Source organism: Pestalotiopsis fici (genome assembly GCF_000516985.1).
Source record: "Pestalotiopsis fici W106-1 unplaced genomic scaffold PFICI_Scf_6, whole genome shotgun sequence".
NCBI classification, from domain to species: Eukaryota; Fungi; Ascomycota; class Sordariomycetes; order Amphisphaeriales; family Sporocadaceae; genus Pestalotiopsis; species Pestalotiopsis fici.
Genome location: NW_006917096.1, coordinates 3,532,272 through 3,546,228, shown reverse-complemented (window position 1 = coordinate 3,546,228; position 13,957 = coordinate 3,532,272). Strand labels below are relative to the sequence as shown.

The 13,957-nt window shown below is 50.5% G+C and overlaps 5 protein-coding genes across 5 annotated transcripts; 1 reads left to right on the top strand and 4 right to left on the bottom strand.

Moving 5' to 3' along the window:
* Positions 1-305: 305 nt before the first annotated feature.
* Positions 306-3,367, bottom strand: PFICI_09524 (uncharacterized protein; the record flags this gene model as incomplete). The annotated part of the gene is made up of 2 exons (XM_007838105.1): positions 306-3,090; positions 3,285-3,367. The coding sequence occupies 2 exons, from the start codon at positions 3,365-3,367 to the stop codon at positions 306-308; spliced, it is 2,868 nt and encodes a 955-aa protein (XP_007836296.1).
* Positions 3,368-7,760: 4,393 nt separating this feature from the next.
* On the bottom strand, positions 7,761-8,243 carry PFICI_09523 (uncharacterized protein; the record flags this gene model as incomplete). The annotated part of the gene is made up of 1 exon (XM_007838104.1): positions 7,761-8,243. The coding sequence occupies one exon, from the start codon at positions 8,241-8,243 to the stop codon at positions 7,761-7,763; it is 483 nt and encodes a 160-aa protein (XP_007836295.1).
* Positions 8,244-8,759: 516 nt separating this feature from the next.
* Positions 8,760-9,196, top strand: PFICI_09522 (uncharacterized protein; the record flags this gene model as incomplete). The annotated part of the gene is made up of 3 exons (XM_007838103.1): positions 8,760-8,792; positions 8,848-8,971; positions 9,027-9,196. The coding sequence occupies 3 exons, from the start codon at positions 8,760-8,762 to the stop codon at positions 9,194-9,196; spliced, it is 327 nt and encodes a 108-aa protein (XP_007836294.1).
* Positions 9,197-10,169: 973 nt separating this feature from the next.
* Positions 10,170-11,330, bottom strand: PFICI_09521 (uncharacterized protein; the record flags this gene model as incomplete). The annotated part of the gene is made up of 1 exon (XM_007838102.1): positions 10,170-11,330. The coding sequence occupies one exon, from the start codon at positions 11,328-11,330 to the stop codon at positions 10,170-10,172; it is 1,161 nt and encodes a 386-aa protein (XP_007836293.1).
* Positions 11,331-12,441: 1,111 nt separating this feature from the next.
* PFICI_09520 (uncharacterized protein) lies at positions 12,442-13,471 on the bottom strand (the record flags this gene model as incomplete). Its single annotated transcript, XM_007838101.1, has 2 exons — positions 12,442-13,103; positions 13,162-13,471. 2 exons carry the CDS (start codon positions 13,469-13,471, stop codon positions 12,442-12,444), a joined length of 972 nt encoding a protein of 323 aa, XP_007836292.1.
* Between the last annotated feature and the right edge of the window lie 486 nt (positions 13,472-13,957).

Below are 13,957 nucleotides of genomic sequence, written 5' to 3'. Positions count from 1 at the left end.
GAAGCCTTTGTATACTTACTACAGAAGCCTCGATCCAATCATGCTTCAGTATTCCAAAACTTTAAGCTTCTAGATTATAATTTCACAGGGAAACTCTCACTTAAAAGATTCAGTGAGTAAATAAATAAACTCAATCATCAATTTCATCTATCCCACACGTCTCTACCAATGTATACCTTGGGGGGAAGTAAACTTTCGTACGTTTCTCATCAGTCATGATATTCATGCGCCCTCCAACCAGCAACCGATAAGTAGATTTATCTTTTTTTTCCCCATTGTCATTACCACCAGTGTGCCTCTGATCATTATTCATGCCGCCTCCATTCCCTCTTTGCTCTCTCAATCTCATCATCGACGCGCTCTCTGTCCCAGCCCCTGGCTGCGGCATCTGCATCTATACTCCTGATACTGTCGTAAAACTCTTGTTCCTTTTGTCTGCGCCGCGCAATCTTGGACTTGAGGTATTCCAAGTCATCATTCTTGACCGCGTCGCGAAAGTAGCGGCGCATGCGGTCCGAGTACAGCTGGCACGCTGCCGTGTCGAGCCGCTGGGAGTGATTGTAGAACTCGGCCTTTACATTTGAGGCGCCGCGCTCAATCTCGGGCCAAATGACGTCTTCGTAGCACTCTTCGCACACGGTAAAGTAGGGCATCGACCGCATAGAGAACCACTTGCGATCCCGCACCGGCTGGCCGCCGTAGCACTCGTCGAGCGAGCAAATCTTGCGTACCTTGTTGGCTAGGGCATGAACGTCTGGGGAGCGTTTGGACGCGAGAGCAAGGTCAGAGGTCGTTTCCATTTGATCGAAGAGAACCACGAATCGATCCCGGCCAGCACCAGCATGATTTTGTTTTCGCATGCTGCAAATGCCACGCGAGGTTTCCCCAGGCTGTCCCACCGGCACAAAAACACCCTTGAGGCTAGGCAAGAGGGTCTCAATACTCTTGGCGCAATGGTGGCACACCTTGAAGTTGCGGACAGGGCGCCGCGTCTCCGGGTCCTTGATGGTATACCATATACGAATTGCCTCCTGATTTCCAGAGCATGGCTGATGATCTCTTGTCACATTGTTCAGTCCTTGGAACATGCCCAGATCTGGTATTTGGTTCTTGTGCATGAGCAGCCAAGCGATGTGATACCATGGCGATGCACCAAAGTCACACTTTAAAGGCTTATCAGTAGCCCGGAACGGCGGCAACACAAAAGACTTCTGCCATTCCGTGTTTGCGAAAGCTGTGCTGACACATGATGGGCATATGTTGAAATGGTCGCATTTTGGCAGTGTAAGCCAATCCACATGGTGAGTCTGTGGGTTTGTCCTAGGGCATTCAGGCAAGTCAGGAAGACTGCCCTTGTGTCCCTCCGAATATCTTCTGTATGATGCATTGGGCTTGTCATCGTGGACGCCGTCCTTGTAGGGATCAAACTTGGGTGGCTCCCAATCGCGCTTTGACGTAGTAGACGAGGACGGCGTCAATGAAGACGAGCGCGAATCGGGCTTCTCATCAGCCGACACACGGGCCTTCTGCGGCACAGGCTTTTGTGATGGAGGAATGCCTGAGGGTTTGCGATCGGCTGGACTCCCAGGCTCCTTCGCCGCTACGGCAGCGGCAGCGGCAACAGCAGTCAATACAGGGACTGCAAGAGGGACGGCAGAGCTAAGCGAGGATTTTGCTGTTGAAGTTCGCGAAACTGGTCGCGAAAGGTCATCCTCTGTACGAAATCTGCCCTCAGGCTTCGAATTCTCCCTACCGACATTCATTGGGAACGTCGCACTGCGTGAGTTTCGTCGCTCATTGTATTCAGTTCGATTAGGGAATAGCTCCCCTTGAGAAACACGTGGAGATGCAAGTGGCGTGCTTGGCTTTGACCGCCTACCAAGAGGTTTTGGCTCTGTTGGTGTTTGCAGATGACCACTCCGTTCTTCATGCACAAAGGACTTGACTCGCTGGCGGGGAGTGGGACGTCTGTCCACTTCCTCCTCACTTGAGAATCTGGAGTCGTCTGACTCCCGCTTGCCTCGAAAGCTCAAGGATCGCGGCTTCAAGGACTCGCGGTCGGGACGGTTGGTTGAGGACAAAGAGTCTGTCCGGTCAACGTTTGCTGGTCGATCCCCATTTTGGCGGTGCTTTTCGTTGAGTGCATCTCTGCTTTCCCGGCCTGTTGACCCTTCTTGCGCCACCTTGCGTGCACTCCGTGAAGTTTCGGGATTTCGTGATTCTACTGGTCCCGCAGAATATGGCCTGTCAAGAGTGTCGTCGGGACGTCTAGAATGCCGCCGTTCTCCAGGATGGTCATCCCCATGAGCCCTGCTGCGTCCTTGACTAGGAGAATTCGGTCCGCTGTAGTCATAGTATGTACGATCGCGCCCCTTGGTAGAGTGTTTGGTCACATCCGGAGACAGCAGAGACTCATTGGGGTAGCGCTGAGAACTGCGACGAGGCGAAAAGTAGTCGTCGTTACCCGTTTCTCTCCCATTCGCAGATCGCGATCTTCGAATATCCTTTTGCCGCGACTCTCCGTGCCCATCACGGTCAAGGTCGGTGATGATGGTGGGTAGATCTTCCAGCCGACTCTTGCGTCTTTCGCGAATAGGGCGTTTTGAGCGCTCTTCTGTCTCAGGTCTCGAGGACAACTTTTCCTTCTCTCCGTCCGATGCAACTAGAACAAATTTCTGGCAGTCATTTTTCTCTTCACGATCTGGCGCTCGCTCCTTGCCCTTTGTGAGCGGAGGCTTTTCGGTATCATCCACTGAGCGCTTCTGGCTGTCATTGTTCTTCAGCTCGGTTGTATCTTCGTCCGAGGTCGAAGACGAGCTGGGGCCGAGAAAAACAAATCGTTGCTCGGGATTATGCTCATACAAGGGACCAGAAATTATCGGCAATTGATCCGGATCTCCAGGATACCGTGGCTCCTCGTCAGGGTAAGCCGAGAGGATTGACCCATATTCCTTAGCAATCGACGCGGATTCGTCCTCGACACTGGGGCTCGGTGGGTAGAACGATCGACGTCGCAACTCGGGCGGGTATTCGGTGGAATGAGAGGATCTCGGTATAGATGTGTTGTTGTACGAGTATGACGAAGTATTGCTGGACATGTCTTAGCCAATCTGGTCGTGTAGAGAGAATAACAGTAGAATGTTGTGACGTCGTGCGCCTTTGCATAGTGGTACCCCGCCATCCGACAGACCAACGGCGGCAGTCGACCTCGCCTACCTACCTAACCTAGGTACCTAGGCGACAGTGTCTTGGTGGGATGAGCTAGTAAACAAATGGTAACATACTCTCTTGTATCCGTCGTCTTCACCCTGGAGTTTTGCCAGTATCCGTGCTGCAAGAAGCTCTCGAGGTCAATACCGTCGGGCATGGTGTCAAAGGCAGGTGAAGAATGTGTGTTCTAGGACATCGTAGGCATGGGTGATTGCGATGATGACGGCAGATGCAGCCTGAAGCGGCCTGTCTCCACTGTCTTCTAATGATGGACAAGGTAGGTTAGTAAGTAGGACTGCTCTGTGCCAAATCAGAAAAGTCCTCGGTTTGGCACTTGACTTTACTGCATGTACTTAAAAGCGTGACAGGCTGAGACAGAAGCAAAGTAAAGCAGCGCACAATATTCTAGAAAAGCTCACGACAAAAAATGAAATTTCTTGAAAGTGGCAAGATGGGGGGAGGTGATCGATCAGTTGTGTGGGAACAAGTGTTTCCAAATAAGGTGTAAGCCTGAGTGAGGTGAGGGTCTTCCCCGACGCTTGGTGGTGGATCTCGAATAAGGTTGGGGGCCTTGGCCTCTCTCCTGTCCTGAGGAAAAAGATGGGACAATATGAGGCAGTATTGTCTTATAAGAAGGAAGAGTAAGAAAGTTCCAAAGTTCCACGGTGAGACCGTACAACTATTGTATACCTGCCATATCTCTCATCTCTCAACAGCTCACACGCAGGTGGAGGTGGTTGTGGCTCTTCTCGGCCGCAGCTCATGCCATTCTAGGGCAGTGGCGGACAAAGATTGACCAGGTCATTCTGCAGTGCTTCAGCCAGTCGCGGAATTTAGAGCGCACGCACACACACTAGATGTCCTCGATGATGATCTATCTGGGCGCCTCAATATGCGGTGGGAGCCTTTGACAAGCCGCGGGGTCCCACGGCTTCTTTTGGCCCAAGCCTTAACGGGATGTTACAACGTTTCTTTCGCGATTTCGGCCAATGTTGAAGGAGGGGCATACATATGTAGCGACAAGGATACTGCTTCCTGGCGTTCTTGGTTCGAGTCCTTGCCCCTCACTACCCAACACCTATACACATCTCACAAGCAACCATGAGATTCCTCCCGAGCTTTGTCGTGGTTCTCTATCCGTTAGAGCCCGTTGAGAAATCCTTTGTGATTTCCGGAAGAAGAAATGCCACGCCGAACTCCGGGTTTGAGTGAAAAAGATAATCCTGGTTGCACCGCCTCTCAGCGAAATGCTGAAAATGACCTGCGCCTCGCGGGCTTAGTACCTCGTGCACTTTAGGTACGCTTTGCAACCGGGCGTAGCATCAGACTGTGGTGGCCTTGCTGGCGGAACCTTTCATCAGCTTGTGGTACTGAGGTCTGCCCTTTTCATTGCAAGGAAAGTCCTATAATATGAGTACGTACACTCTGTACCCCTCTGGATGAGTGCAAGTCATCATCCTTTTTGGACATGACCGTTGAAGAATTTCCAGGTACGTGCGTCAGTAGTTTCCAAGGTTGTCAGCAGAGAGCCCTGGATCCATTCGCAGTTGTCATCATGCCAGCAGCGACTTGTGTAATGGAAATGGCGGTGGCCTGTGTTACGCAGAATCCTCCCATAAACATGCGTTTGGGGATCATTCGACAAGATATCGCGAAAGCGCAAAACTCTCCTGCTTTGGAAGATCCGAGGTCTACCCACGAATCTCATCGACTTCAGTGTCTGCTAATGCAGCTCATAGTAGTAGTCATCCCCACTGATATGCATTCGCGTTGCCGATGAAAGCGCCACCATGAGAGTAGTAGACTTATGAAGTCATCTTCTGGGCATCCACAACATTGGAAAGTGCTGAGTCGGCACGCCATGTAGAGATTTCAGCCATCGGCCTCGCCTTGGTACCACAAGATGTGCTTTGTGCATGAAGAATGCCAGCGTCGCTCACCTATACCATGACTGCTGGTTCAATGGCACGAAGCGACCACACCAACTTGACTGTGTGTCTGCCCAATTCAAGTTGCACAGCTTGAAGTAGTCGATTAAAAGTCATCGAATCACGGAGCCACCCATCCTTCTTATGCTGGCTTTTACCACTTGAAACTCAGATGCATTGCATACACCGATCTCTATAAGATGCTGCCAAGCCACAACACGCGCCTCCACCATCTTCGTCGAGCCCCCAGCAGTCGTCGAGGAACAAATACCGAAAATCGCCACGAAAACTTTGCATACTAACAGTGTGCGAATATGCTGACAAAGGATGCATATGAACAGCGCAGAGACTTATCCGGAGTGACACTGGCGCGCGTCGTAGCTTCTCACATGTATGTTGGAGGCCACCAGCGACACTTCGAAACTTGTCCGAGAGATGCAGCGAGGACCGTGGCCGAACGAACAGCCTTACATGCTGGCTCAAGTATTCGACTGTACCAAGTACAAATTGCTCAGCGGAGCACCACGATACCCTTGGCCACTGTTGCGAGGCGCCTTGCTTGGCTCTTGTGTCCTCGTCAGCGTATGCTGAAGTTCGACCTTGGAAATAATCTGCTGACGGCTTGTTGCACCAGCAAAAATAGTCGTTGTTGGAGCTCATGTGTCGGGAATGGCGATCCCACATCCGGCCCTATCGTGGTCGGGCAACAAAAGGCATACAAGGCACTGAAGGATAATGACATGCCATGGGTTACGCCACAGAAGAATACTCAGGGGCCTCAAAGTTGTACGAACCGCGATTTTCTCAGTCCGCCTTTGGTGCGATCCAGGATCAGATGACGGAGCCGAAATAGGCCCTGCTAACCTTGCAACATCGTCTCAAGATCAGATGCTTTGATATGAAGAGCTCATACTTGTCGGCAAGAAAGTAACGCGGAAAGCCTCACTTTCGCCTTCTTCTTTGAATGTTTGCTCACGAGGAACCTTCGAAAAGGCCACAACTGTGGTTCTTTGCGCTTCCTCGGAGATAAGCGAACAGTCTGCTCACATCCAACGGATTTGCCGTTGCGAAAGGACCAAGAAAATTTGGGAGGATCATCTCCAGAGTCCAACATCATGCTTTTGGTTCTTTTGCCATCCAGGCTTATCAACCCGGATGGCTGAAACCTTTGGGGATTCACACGGCAATAGAAGAGGTTAAACGGTCACGAGCGCAAGCATCCGTATGTGCTTGACCGTAATCGAGAGTGAAGCAACTCATGTCGCAGTGTCCTGGAGTATTGACCGCGGGCCGTGAACAAAGGTCGTAATGTTTGCCTTACGATGAGGACCGCCACCTGGCAGCTATCATCTGGTTGGGTACGATATGTCGTGCTTCCTCCTCCTTTTAGAGAATTTGGCGTTTTTGTTTCTTCTTGGTAAGATCCGCGATTCGTTGCAATCGTCGGTCGTTAGTCAAAGTCAGACCAGCTGTCATGATGTTTCCAATACTGAAATGATAGTATGGTGGGAAGTATCGGCATAAGCAAATGCGGTTCTGGTATGCTTGCCAGGAAGGATGTTAGCACGAGCGGCAGAGTATACGTTGTGTTACCCATGGCGTCTGCCGGTAGATCTTTTCCGCGAAGGGAAAGTACATGAGTTGCTGTGACAGACCGGGCAACTTTATGTTTGATTGAATTCGGTGGATAGATGGTCTGTGAAGTGCTCGAGGGAGTATTGGGGGGATCGCACGGCATCAACTCACCACTATCAGGGGTTTCCCATCTGCATACCAGAGGACGTGGGCAACCGCTTCCGGAAGCATCCGGTGGTGTCAAAGGTTGCCATGCAATGCCATCACAAAACACTTGGTCAGCTTCGGAAGCTGTTGTAGCCAAGTATGCATCCAAGAATTCTCGCTTGAATGCGAGATTTCATTTGAGAACAATGGGCGGCGAATGTGGACAATTGGTATGAGAAGCCAACAGGTCATGGCCCTAGCTAAGCGGGCAGCTCCTGAGCGTGGAAAAGCTGCAAAGTTCGTCAGATTAAAGGCGGACTGAAATAATTGCGAAAACCGATAGATAGAAAGTAGTGCAGGGGGAAGGGACTGGGATAGAGAAACGATGGCAAGGCTTGCACTTGCCATCGTGTAGAATATCCATGCAACATAGCGAGCCGTTGCTTAGTTGCTCATTCCTCAGTACATACTACCTCAGTAATCTCAACCATTTGAGATGCTGCTAAGTGTTTCCATCTCTGAGCTCAATCAATTTGATTATTTCATGTGGTACCAGTGTTTGAACTCGATCATACAATCCTTCTGGAAATGTTACATGTTCTGCATGTACAACCAAATCCACAATGCTAGACGGACCTTTACAGAATGTCACCATGTTCAGGACGTCTGCTGCATTGATGTGAGCTGTGCCGGGTATTATTATTGATTATTTGTATTCAATTCTCAAGCAAGGGCCAGGCCACAGAAGCTCTCGCTGGCAGATACGATATTGGATAATGTACAGTAATTAAAACGTATACAAGCGTTTATAGACAAGGGCGACAGAAGAGGCAGTCGAAGGGAATATCGTTCCTAGCAGCCAGTCCTTGCTGCGAGTTCAGAGGAGACACGAATGCCGCCCTAGGTAAGATACTGCTCAATGTCCTTGTCTTCTTCATCCTCCTGGAGCTCCTGCAGCCTCTGCTCCTCGGCGTCAATGAGCTTCTTAAGCATGACTCTCTGTCGCTTGCGGGCCTTCTTTCCCCAGTCGGCCGATGTGCTAGCCGCGGTGGCCTCGGGGTCCGGCACCTCGTCGTCGTCGCTGTCTTCAGGGATGTCGACCTGGCCGCGCAGCTGGTTGGGCGAGATGGCCGCCGCCGCATCCTCCTCGTGCGCCTTCTCAAATTGCTTCTGCTGGTACTTGGCGCTGAACTTGATAATGTATGGCCGCACCAGCATGTAGGTGCCGACAATCATGACGAGCCGTATCCAATGCTTGATGGTCATGGTCGAGAAGGAGGCCGTCAGGTTCGAGGTAAAGCGCTCGCCTGCCATGGTGACGAGACTGAAGAGCTGGTGAAGCGAGTCGCCCAGGTGGGCGACTAGATCTGAGAGTTCCGACATTGTGACGGGTTGTTGTCGCGCAGATTTGCGCAGAAATTTGCAGGTATTGTGAAGTCGAGGGTAATAAACAGTCTAGGATAGTTGAAAGATCTCAAAGAAGCCAGAAGAGCAGAAGAAAATTGGTGGGAAATTGGGTTGAAGCCGGAGGAGCCGAGAGCTTTGTGTGAAGTATTTGAGGAGCTTGGAAACTTTCTTCCCATGCTGCGCGGTAAAAACATCACTAAAAAAGAAGCCTCATAGCGATTTCACTAGTGCGACAGCAAGAGCCAAGAGCCCCGCCGCGCTGTAAGCTGGAACCCTACACGGGGAATGCCCGCTACCACATTGCCAGCTTGGGCACCTCCTGACCGCCCAAGGGTCGCATTTCCCCTTGCCTAGGACCAGGGCTCTCCGTCCCCTTCCCCACCTTTTGGCTGCGGCAGCACTTAACGCGATCAGACGCGTCAATGCTTGTTTGAAACATCACAAGTGAGCCTCGAAGTTGAAGATCACTCCAGCCAAGCTATCTGTTGAACCATGGCAGATGATGCAGATGAGGAAACGCGCAAGGTAAAAGATTTGCCCCAATCCGCCATGAAGAATATTCTTGCTCATGAAATTGTAGCGCCTGAAAGCTGCCCTCTGGTACGCCGTGGGCAAGATTGCCGACGAGGAATCGTTGAGAAGAGAGCGCAATGTCACACCTCAGTTTATAGGTGCCTTGATGGAGATGGTCTGGCTACAGATTGGTAAGATCTCCACTGCATGGTTTCGTGTTATAAACATGCTAAAACATTATATCAGAGAGCGTTGCAATCGACCTGGAAAGCTTCAGTCGCCATGCTGGAAGATCAACCATTACCACTGATGATGTTCTGCTACTGGCTAGGCGGAATGCAGATTTGCATGGCATCATCAAGGACTTTGTCGACAAGAAGAAGGCTACAAAAGCCAAGGGCAAATCCAAGAGATGAAGAACTGGCATTGATTGAATGAATGCTGTATCATCGACTCAAATACCAGGGACGACAGGCGCCTTCTAAATGCTGATGGTGGCCGAGTTATCTTTCATCACAACCATGCATAGGTTGGCAGGATCCGATGTGAAGGCCTCATGTCTAGACTGTACGCTCAGCCATATCGAGCAGACCCCCTCGCGACAAAGTCTGAAATAAAGCCACGGCACAGATATTCGACGGAGTTGTTTCTTCACTACGATAGAATAACAACAGAGCCGTCTGTCGTCATCCAGACTAGGAATACCATAGACAAGGGGCTTCTCTGGCTTGGGCAATGAAATATACCCAATCATTCATTGGCCAAAAGCCCGTTATCACATAGAAGTTTCCAGACTCATGGAGCACGGCCCATTCTCCGCCCTGAGTTCTTGTCGTGTTGGTGGCTTACGTAAGACTATATAGTCATTGGCGATACGTATTGTTGTGTTTTATATCCACAGGTGCTAACACAATCGGCCCCGCTGAATCTTGTCCCATTTATCAGCCCCTTTTCCAGTGAGTAACAATTCTCTCAGTTCCAATGTGCTCCACGTTGTGCGAATTTACCGTCTTGGTGTTCAATGCAATAAAATTGACAAGTCTGTTTTGTATTGTCTACAATATACTCGTGCCAAGACCAGTGATCATAATGATGTGTAGCGGGAAATCTGTAGCCACACAACTGTGTGATAGGCATAATTGCTAGGTAACGTTCACCACGATCGAGGGCTTTCAAGTTTGGTTCAAACAGGCATTGTGTTTAAGCTACATGTTGGAATTTATCATCTTGAGATTCAAATCATGCTAGGACTATGGAAATGAAAAAGTCGCAGGCTACTTAGTGAAATGTGAAAGAAAAAGAAAACAAAGAGATCGATGGTATCGGTGAAGCGAATTAAACAACAGATATATACAGCCACAACTCCAAGATGCCAAGGACAAATCAACTCTACCACTTGCCAAACAGAGTGCGCACCCCAGCAGCATAATCCTTTGAGTAGTTGGTACCCAGCTGCTTGCGCATCATGCCGACGAGGAAGCTAAAGGGCTTCATGGATCCAAACTGTCCGGTGCCGCCGCTGGGACCGACCGAGACTCCCATCATGATCTTGTTGCTGTCAAACTTGTACTCGTCCATGGCGGCGCCGCGAAGATAGGCGTCAAACTGCTTGGTCAGGTGCCGCAGCTGCCCTTCCACGTTGACGCCCTGCATGGGCTGCAGATTACCCGCGTCGCCGAGCACAAACACATTGTCGTAGCCGGGGGCCCGCAACCGGGAGTCCTGGGCGAGACGGCCCTCGGCGTCCTTCATGGAGGCTGGCGCGAATTGCGTGTTGGTGATGACGCCATATGTCGGGACAAACAGGTCGGTCTCGATGGTCGTCTTGGTCCCGGCCTGCTTGGAGATTTCCAGCGTCTGCTTGGAGCCTTGGCCCGGCAAAACGGCAATGACCCTAGACTCGACCAAGACCTTGACGCCGAGACCCGTGAGTTGGCGCAGGGCGGACTCTCGCGTCCGCCTCATGATGCGGCGTTCGAGTGGGAGGGCATCAGACACAATGAGCGTCACCTCCTTGAGTCCCGACTTTGAATACGCAGCTCCAAGTTCTCCAGCCAACTCGACACCGGTCACACCACCGCCTGCCACGACGATAGACTTTGCTTTCTCGATGGCTCCCTGCAATTTGGCAATGGCCTCGCGCGTCTCGGTGCTGCTGCTCAGGGGCTTCCACGGCATATTGTCCCTGGCGTCGGCACCCGTAGCCACGATGACGGTGTGATAGGCAATAGTTCGACTCGAGCCGTCGGCTAGGCGCACAACAACGGAGTTGTCCTCGGGTGAGAGAGTCTCAGCTTTTCCGGCCACAAACTCAAACTTATCGACTGGATACTTTGCGAATAGTTCTGGAATGGACCACATGTACTTGTCTTCCACCAGCTGTCCGGGTAGCACGATCCGCGGAGAGGCAAGATTCCAGTAAAAGGTATCACTGGGGTTGACAAGAACGATACGAATATCTTTATGCGTGGCTGCAGTTCGGGAGAGTAGGTAGTGGGCGACAGGCAGCCCAGCAAGGCCGGCGCCTAGAATGACAATAGTTTTGGTCATGTTGTCTTTTTCTTTGGCTCTTTCGTACTTCCTCGGGACGTGGACAGAGATTCAGTTGATCAACTCAAATAAATATTGGTGGTGATAGATCAAAGTTGGACTTTTGTTGATTAATTTGCGAATAGCTTATTGAGGTTGTTGGAAATATTTTTGTGAAATATGCAACTTTGACCACCTTCTTTATATAGTTTGTCATATAAGTCTCTCCACAAGGGAGTCCCTACCTTTACGTGGCTGGAATTTTCAGGCATCTGGAAAATTCTCTCATCATTGCTTGCAAATTATCGTATCAAAGCGCGCGCGTTACCTTACAAAGCCGCGAGTTGAGCAGCATCTGAGTTTTGAGATTGAAGAGCAACGGCAGAGGCCGAACAGCGATGACTAAGCGGCAGGTTGCAACTCGACCAACGCCGACCCGACAGCCATCGGAGACTTAATTTTCTACAAGAATGTCTTGTTGATCCGTGTTTGCTGGGGCGCGCTCGACGTGAACAGGGACGAGAACCAATATTTCAGCTTGCACTTGTGTAAGTAGCCGCGCGGGCTCCTTGTCTAGTTGTTAGTTTGAGCTTGAACCGCCGAGAATTAAATGACTAACTGGGGCATTCGAATTATGGTCCGTGCGGGCCGCGCGGTTGCTGACTTTGGAAAAGAGTAAAAGAAGAGTTCGTATCACCAGTGAGCAGAATTGAATAGAAAATAAATCAGTAAATTTATTGCAATACATTAGAACTTACTATCGAATCCTTTCTTTAATTATGTTCTTGATACCACTTTGTTCGTTGCTAAGGCTCAAGCCACACCAATCTACAACTTGGTACTATAGTCCTAACCAATACACGCCGAGAAAGTAGCATAAAAATACATAAACTCAAGTACAAGTTTGAAAAAGTTCTTGTACATTCATTTTATTCTTGGAGTATGTAAAAATCTATCGGCAAATCCATCACTCCTCCATTCTCAGCATACAACATCAAATTTGATCATTGGCTAGTCTCTGCATTGCCAAACACGAGTATGCCTGGAATTACGTGACGAGCTGATTCGAGAATATGCGGTATTGTGTATCAAGGGTATATAAGTAAGACATATTGTTACAAACTTCCTCTGCTTACAGAGAAAAGAAGGTTCCCGCAACCAAAGCTACTCCCAAAAGCAACACATTCACGTCATACCAGGCAGCCGCAGCTGACTTGAATGGCGTCGCAGTGCTCGTGGTCGTAGAGTTGGATTTGTTCTCCGTACCAGTGCCTCGTCCGCTTCCCGTGGTGGAGTTTCCAGTAGTCGTGCCCGTTCCAGCTCCGGCCGTCGAGTCGGCGGCGGGGCCGGGATTCGTGACGACGAAGAAGTTGCCCGCTACCACCTTGTCCAAGAGTCCAGCTTGGGTCAGGACTGTCTCTGCGTTGAAACCCTGACGGCTCTGTGCGGCCTGCGTGAGAACGCTCATGCTTTCCGTAGATGCGGATGAGGTATCGATCAAGAGTTGCGTGTATCTATGCGATAGAGGCGTGCGGGCAGGAGGTGCAGGCCCAAAGTACGACGCAGCCGCCGCGACCGCCCCTGGCATTTGCAGTGTGAAGACCTGAGAGGTGCCGGCGGTCGTGTTCAGTGCCGTGGGAGTACTGGCCTGCATCAGATCGGTCTGCATCCAGTGGAGCAAAGTGCTGGTCTGAGGTGGGCTGTCCGTCGGAATGTCCAGGTCAATCATCATGACGGCATACGTCGTTCCCGTCAGCTTTGCATTCGTGGCGATCTGAGGCTGTTTCTGCGACACTGTAGCGGAATCATGTTAGTCGGGCACTATAGACTAAGAATGGCAGATTCCACTGACCCTCTTTCGCAATTTGCTTGCCACCACTCGCATCGATACCAGAGAAGGATACTATCAATGGAGTCTCGGTAGCAGGTGTAAATCCCTGCGGCGTGGCAGCCAGCGACAATGAAGCCGCCGCCAGGACAATGACTGATTGGAACAACATGATTGCGATAGTGACAGACGATGGGGCGCGCAGCGCAAAGACCAGCAAAGCAACAGGCGAGATCTCGATAGGACGCGAACCAGCGTATCTCCAAAATTCTCCAAAGCTCCAGAGATCTTCTCTTTCGATTTTCTTTGAATTCGTACCGGGATCAACGCCCATTTTGTTGTTCATGCTGTCCTGTTGTGCCGAGCAGTCTGAAGCTCGTGATCCACCCAGACGAAACCCAGGCTAATGGTTGAAACGTGTTGCATCTTGCCAAGCACCAAGCACAGGGTATTCGCATTCACTTCAGAGACATGATAAAACCGAGAGCCCCTTCAAACTTTATAACATTAAGAAAAAAAATCTGATATCTTCTCGAGCAAGATCTCCCGCGGATTAGCTACCGCAGGTGATCTTGCAAGCCCAGGCTGGGCTGGTACAATAACCAAGTCTAGCCCCGATAGCTCCGGCTCCCGAAATCGACTACAGATACTTCCGCCTGGAGGGACTTACCTCGGTGATCCCAATTGAGCAGTTCATCTCAGAGCGATGGGAACGCCATTGCAATTTGCTTCTTTGAGTCTTCTCTTTGAAAGTCTCTTTGAACTGTTGACTTTGCGATAATGTGGACTCTTTCATGGTGGCAACTGGAACCGACATGGT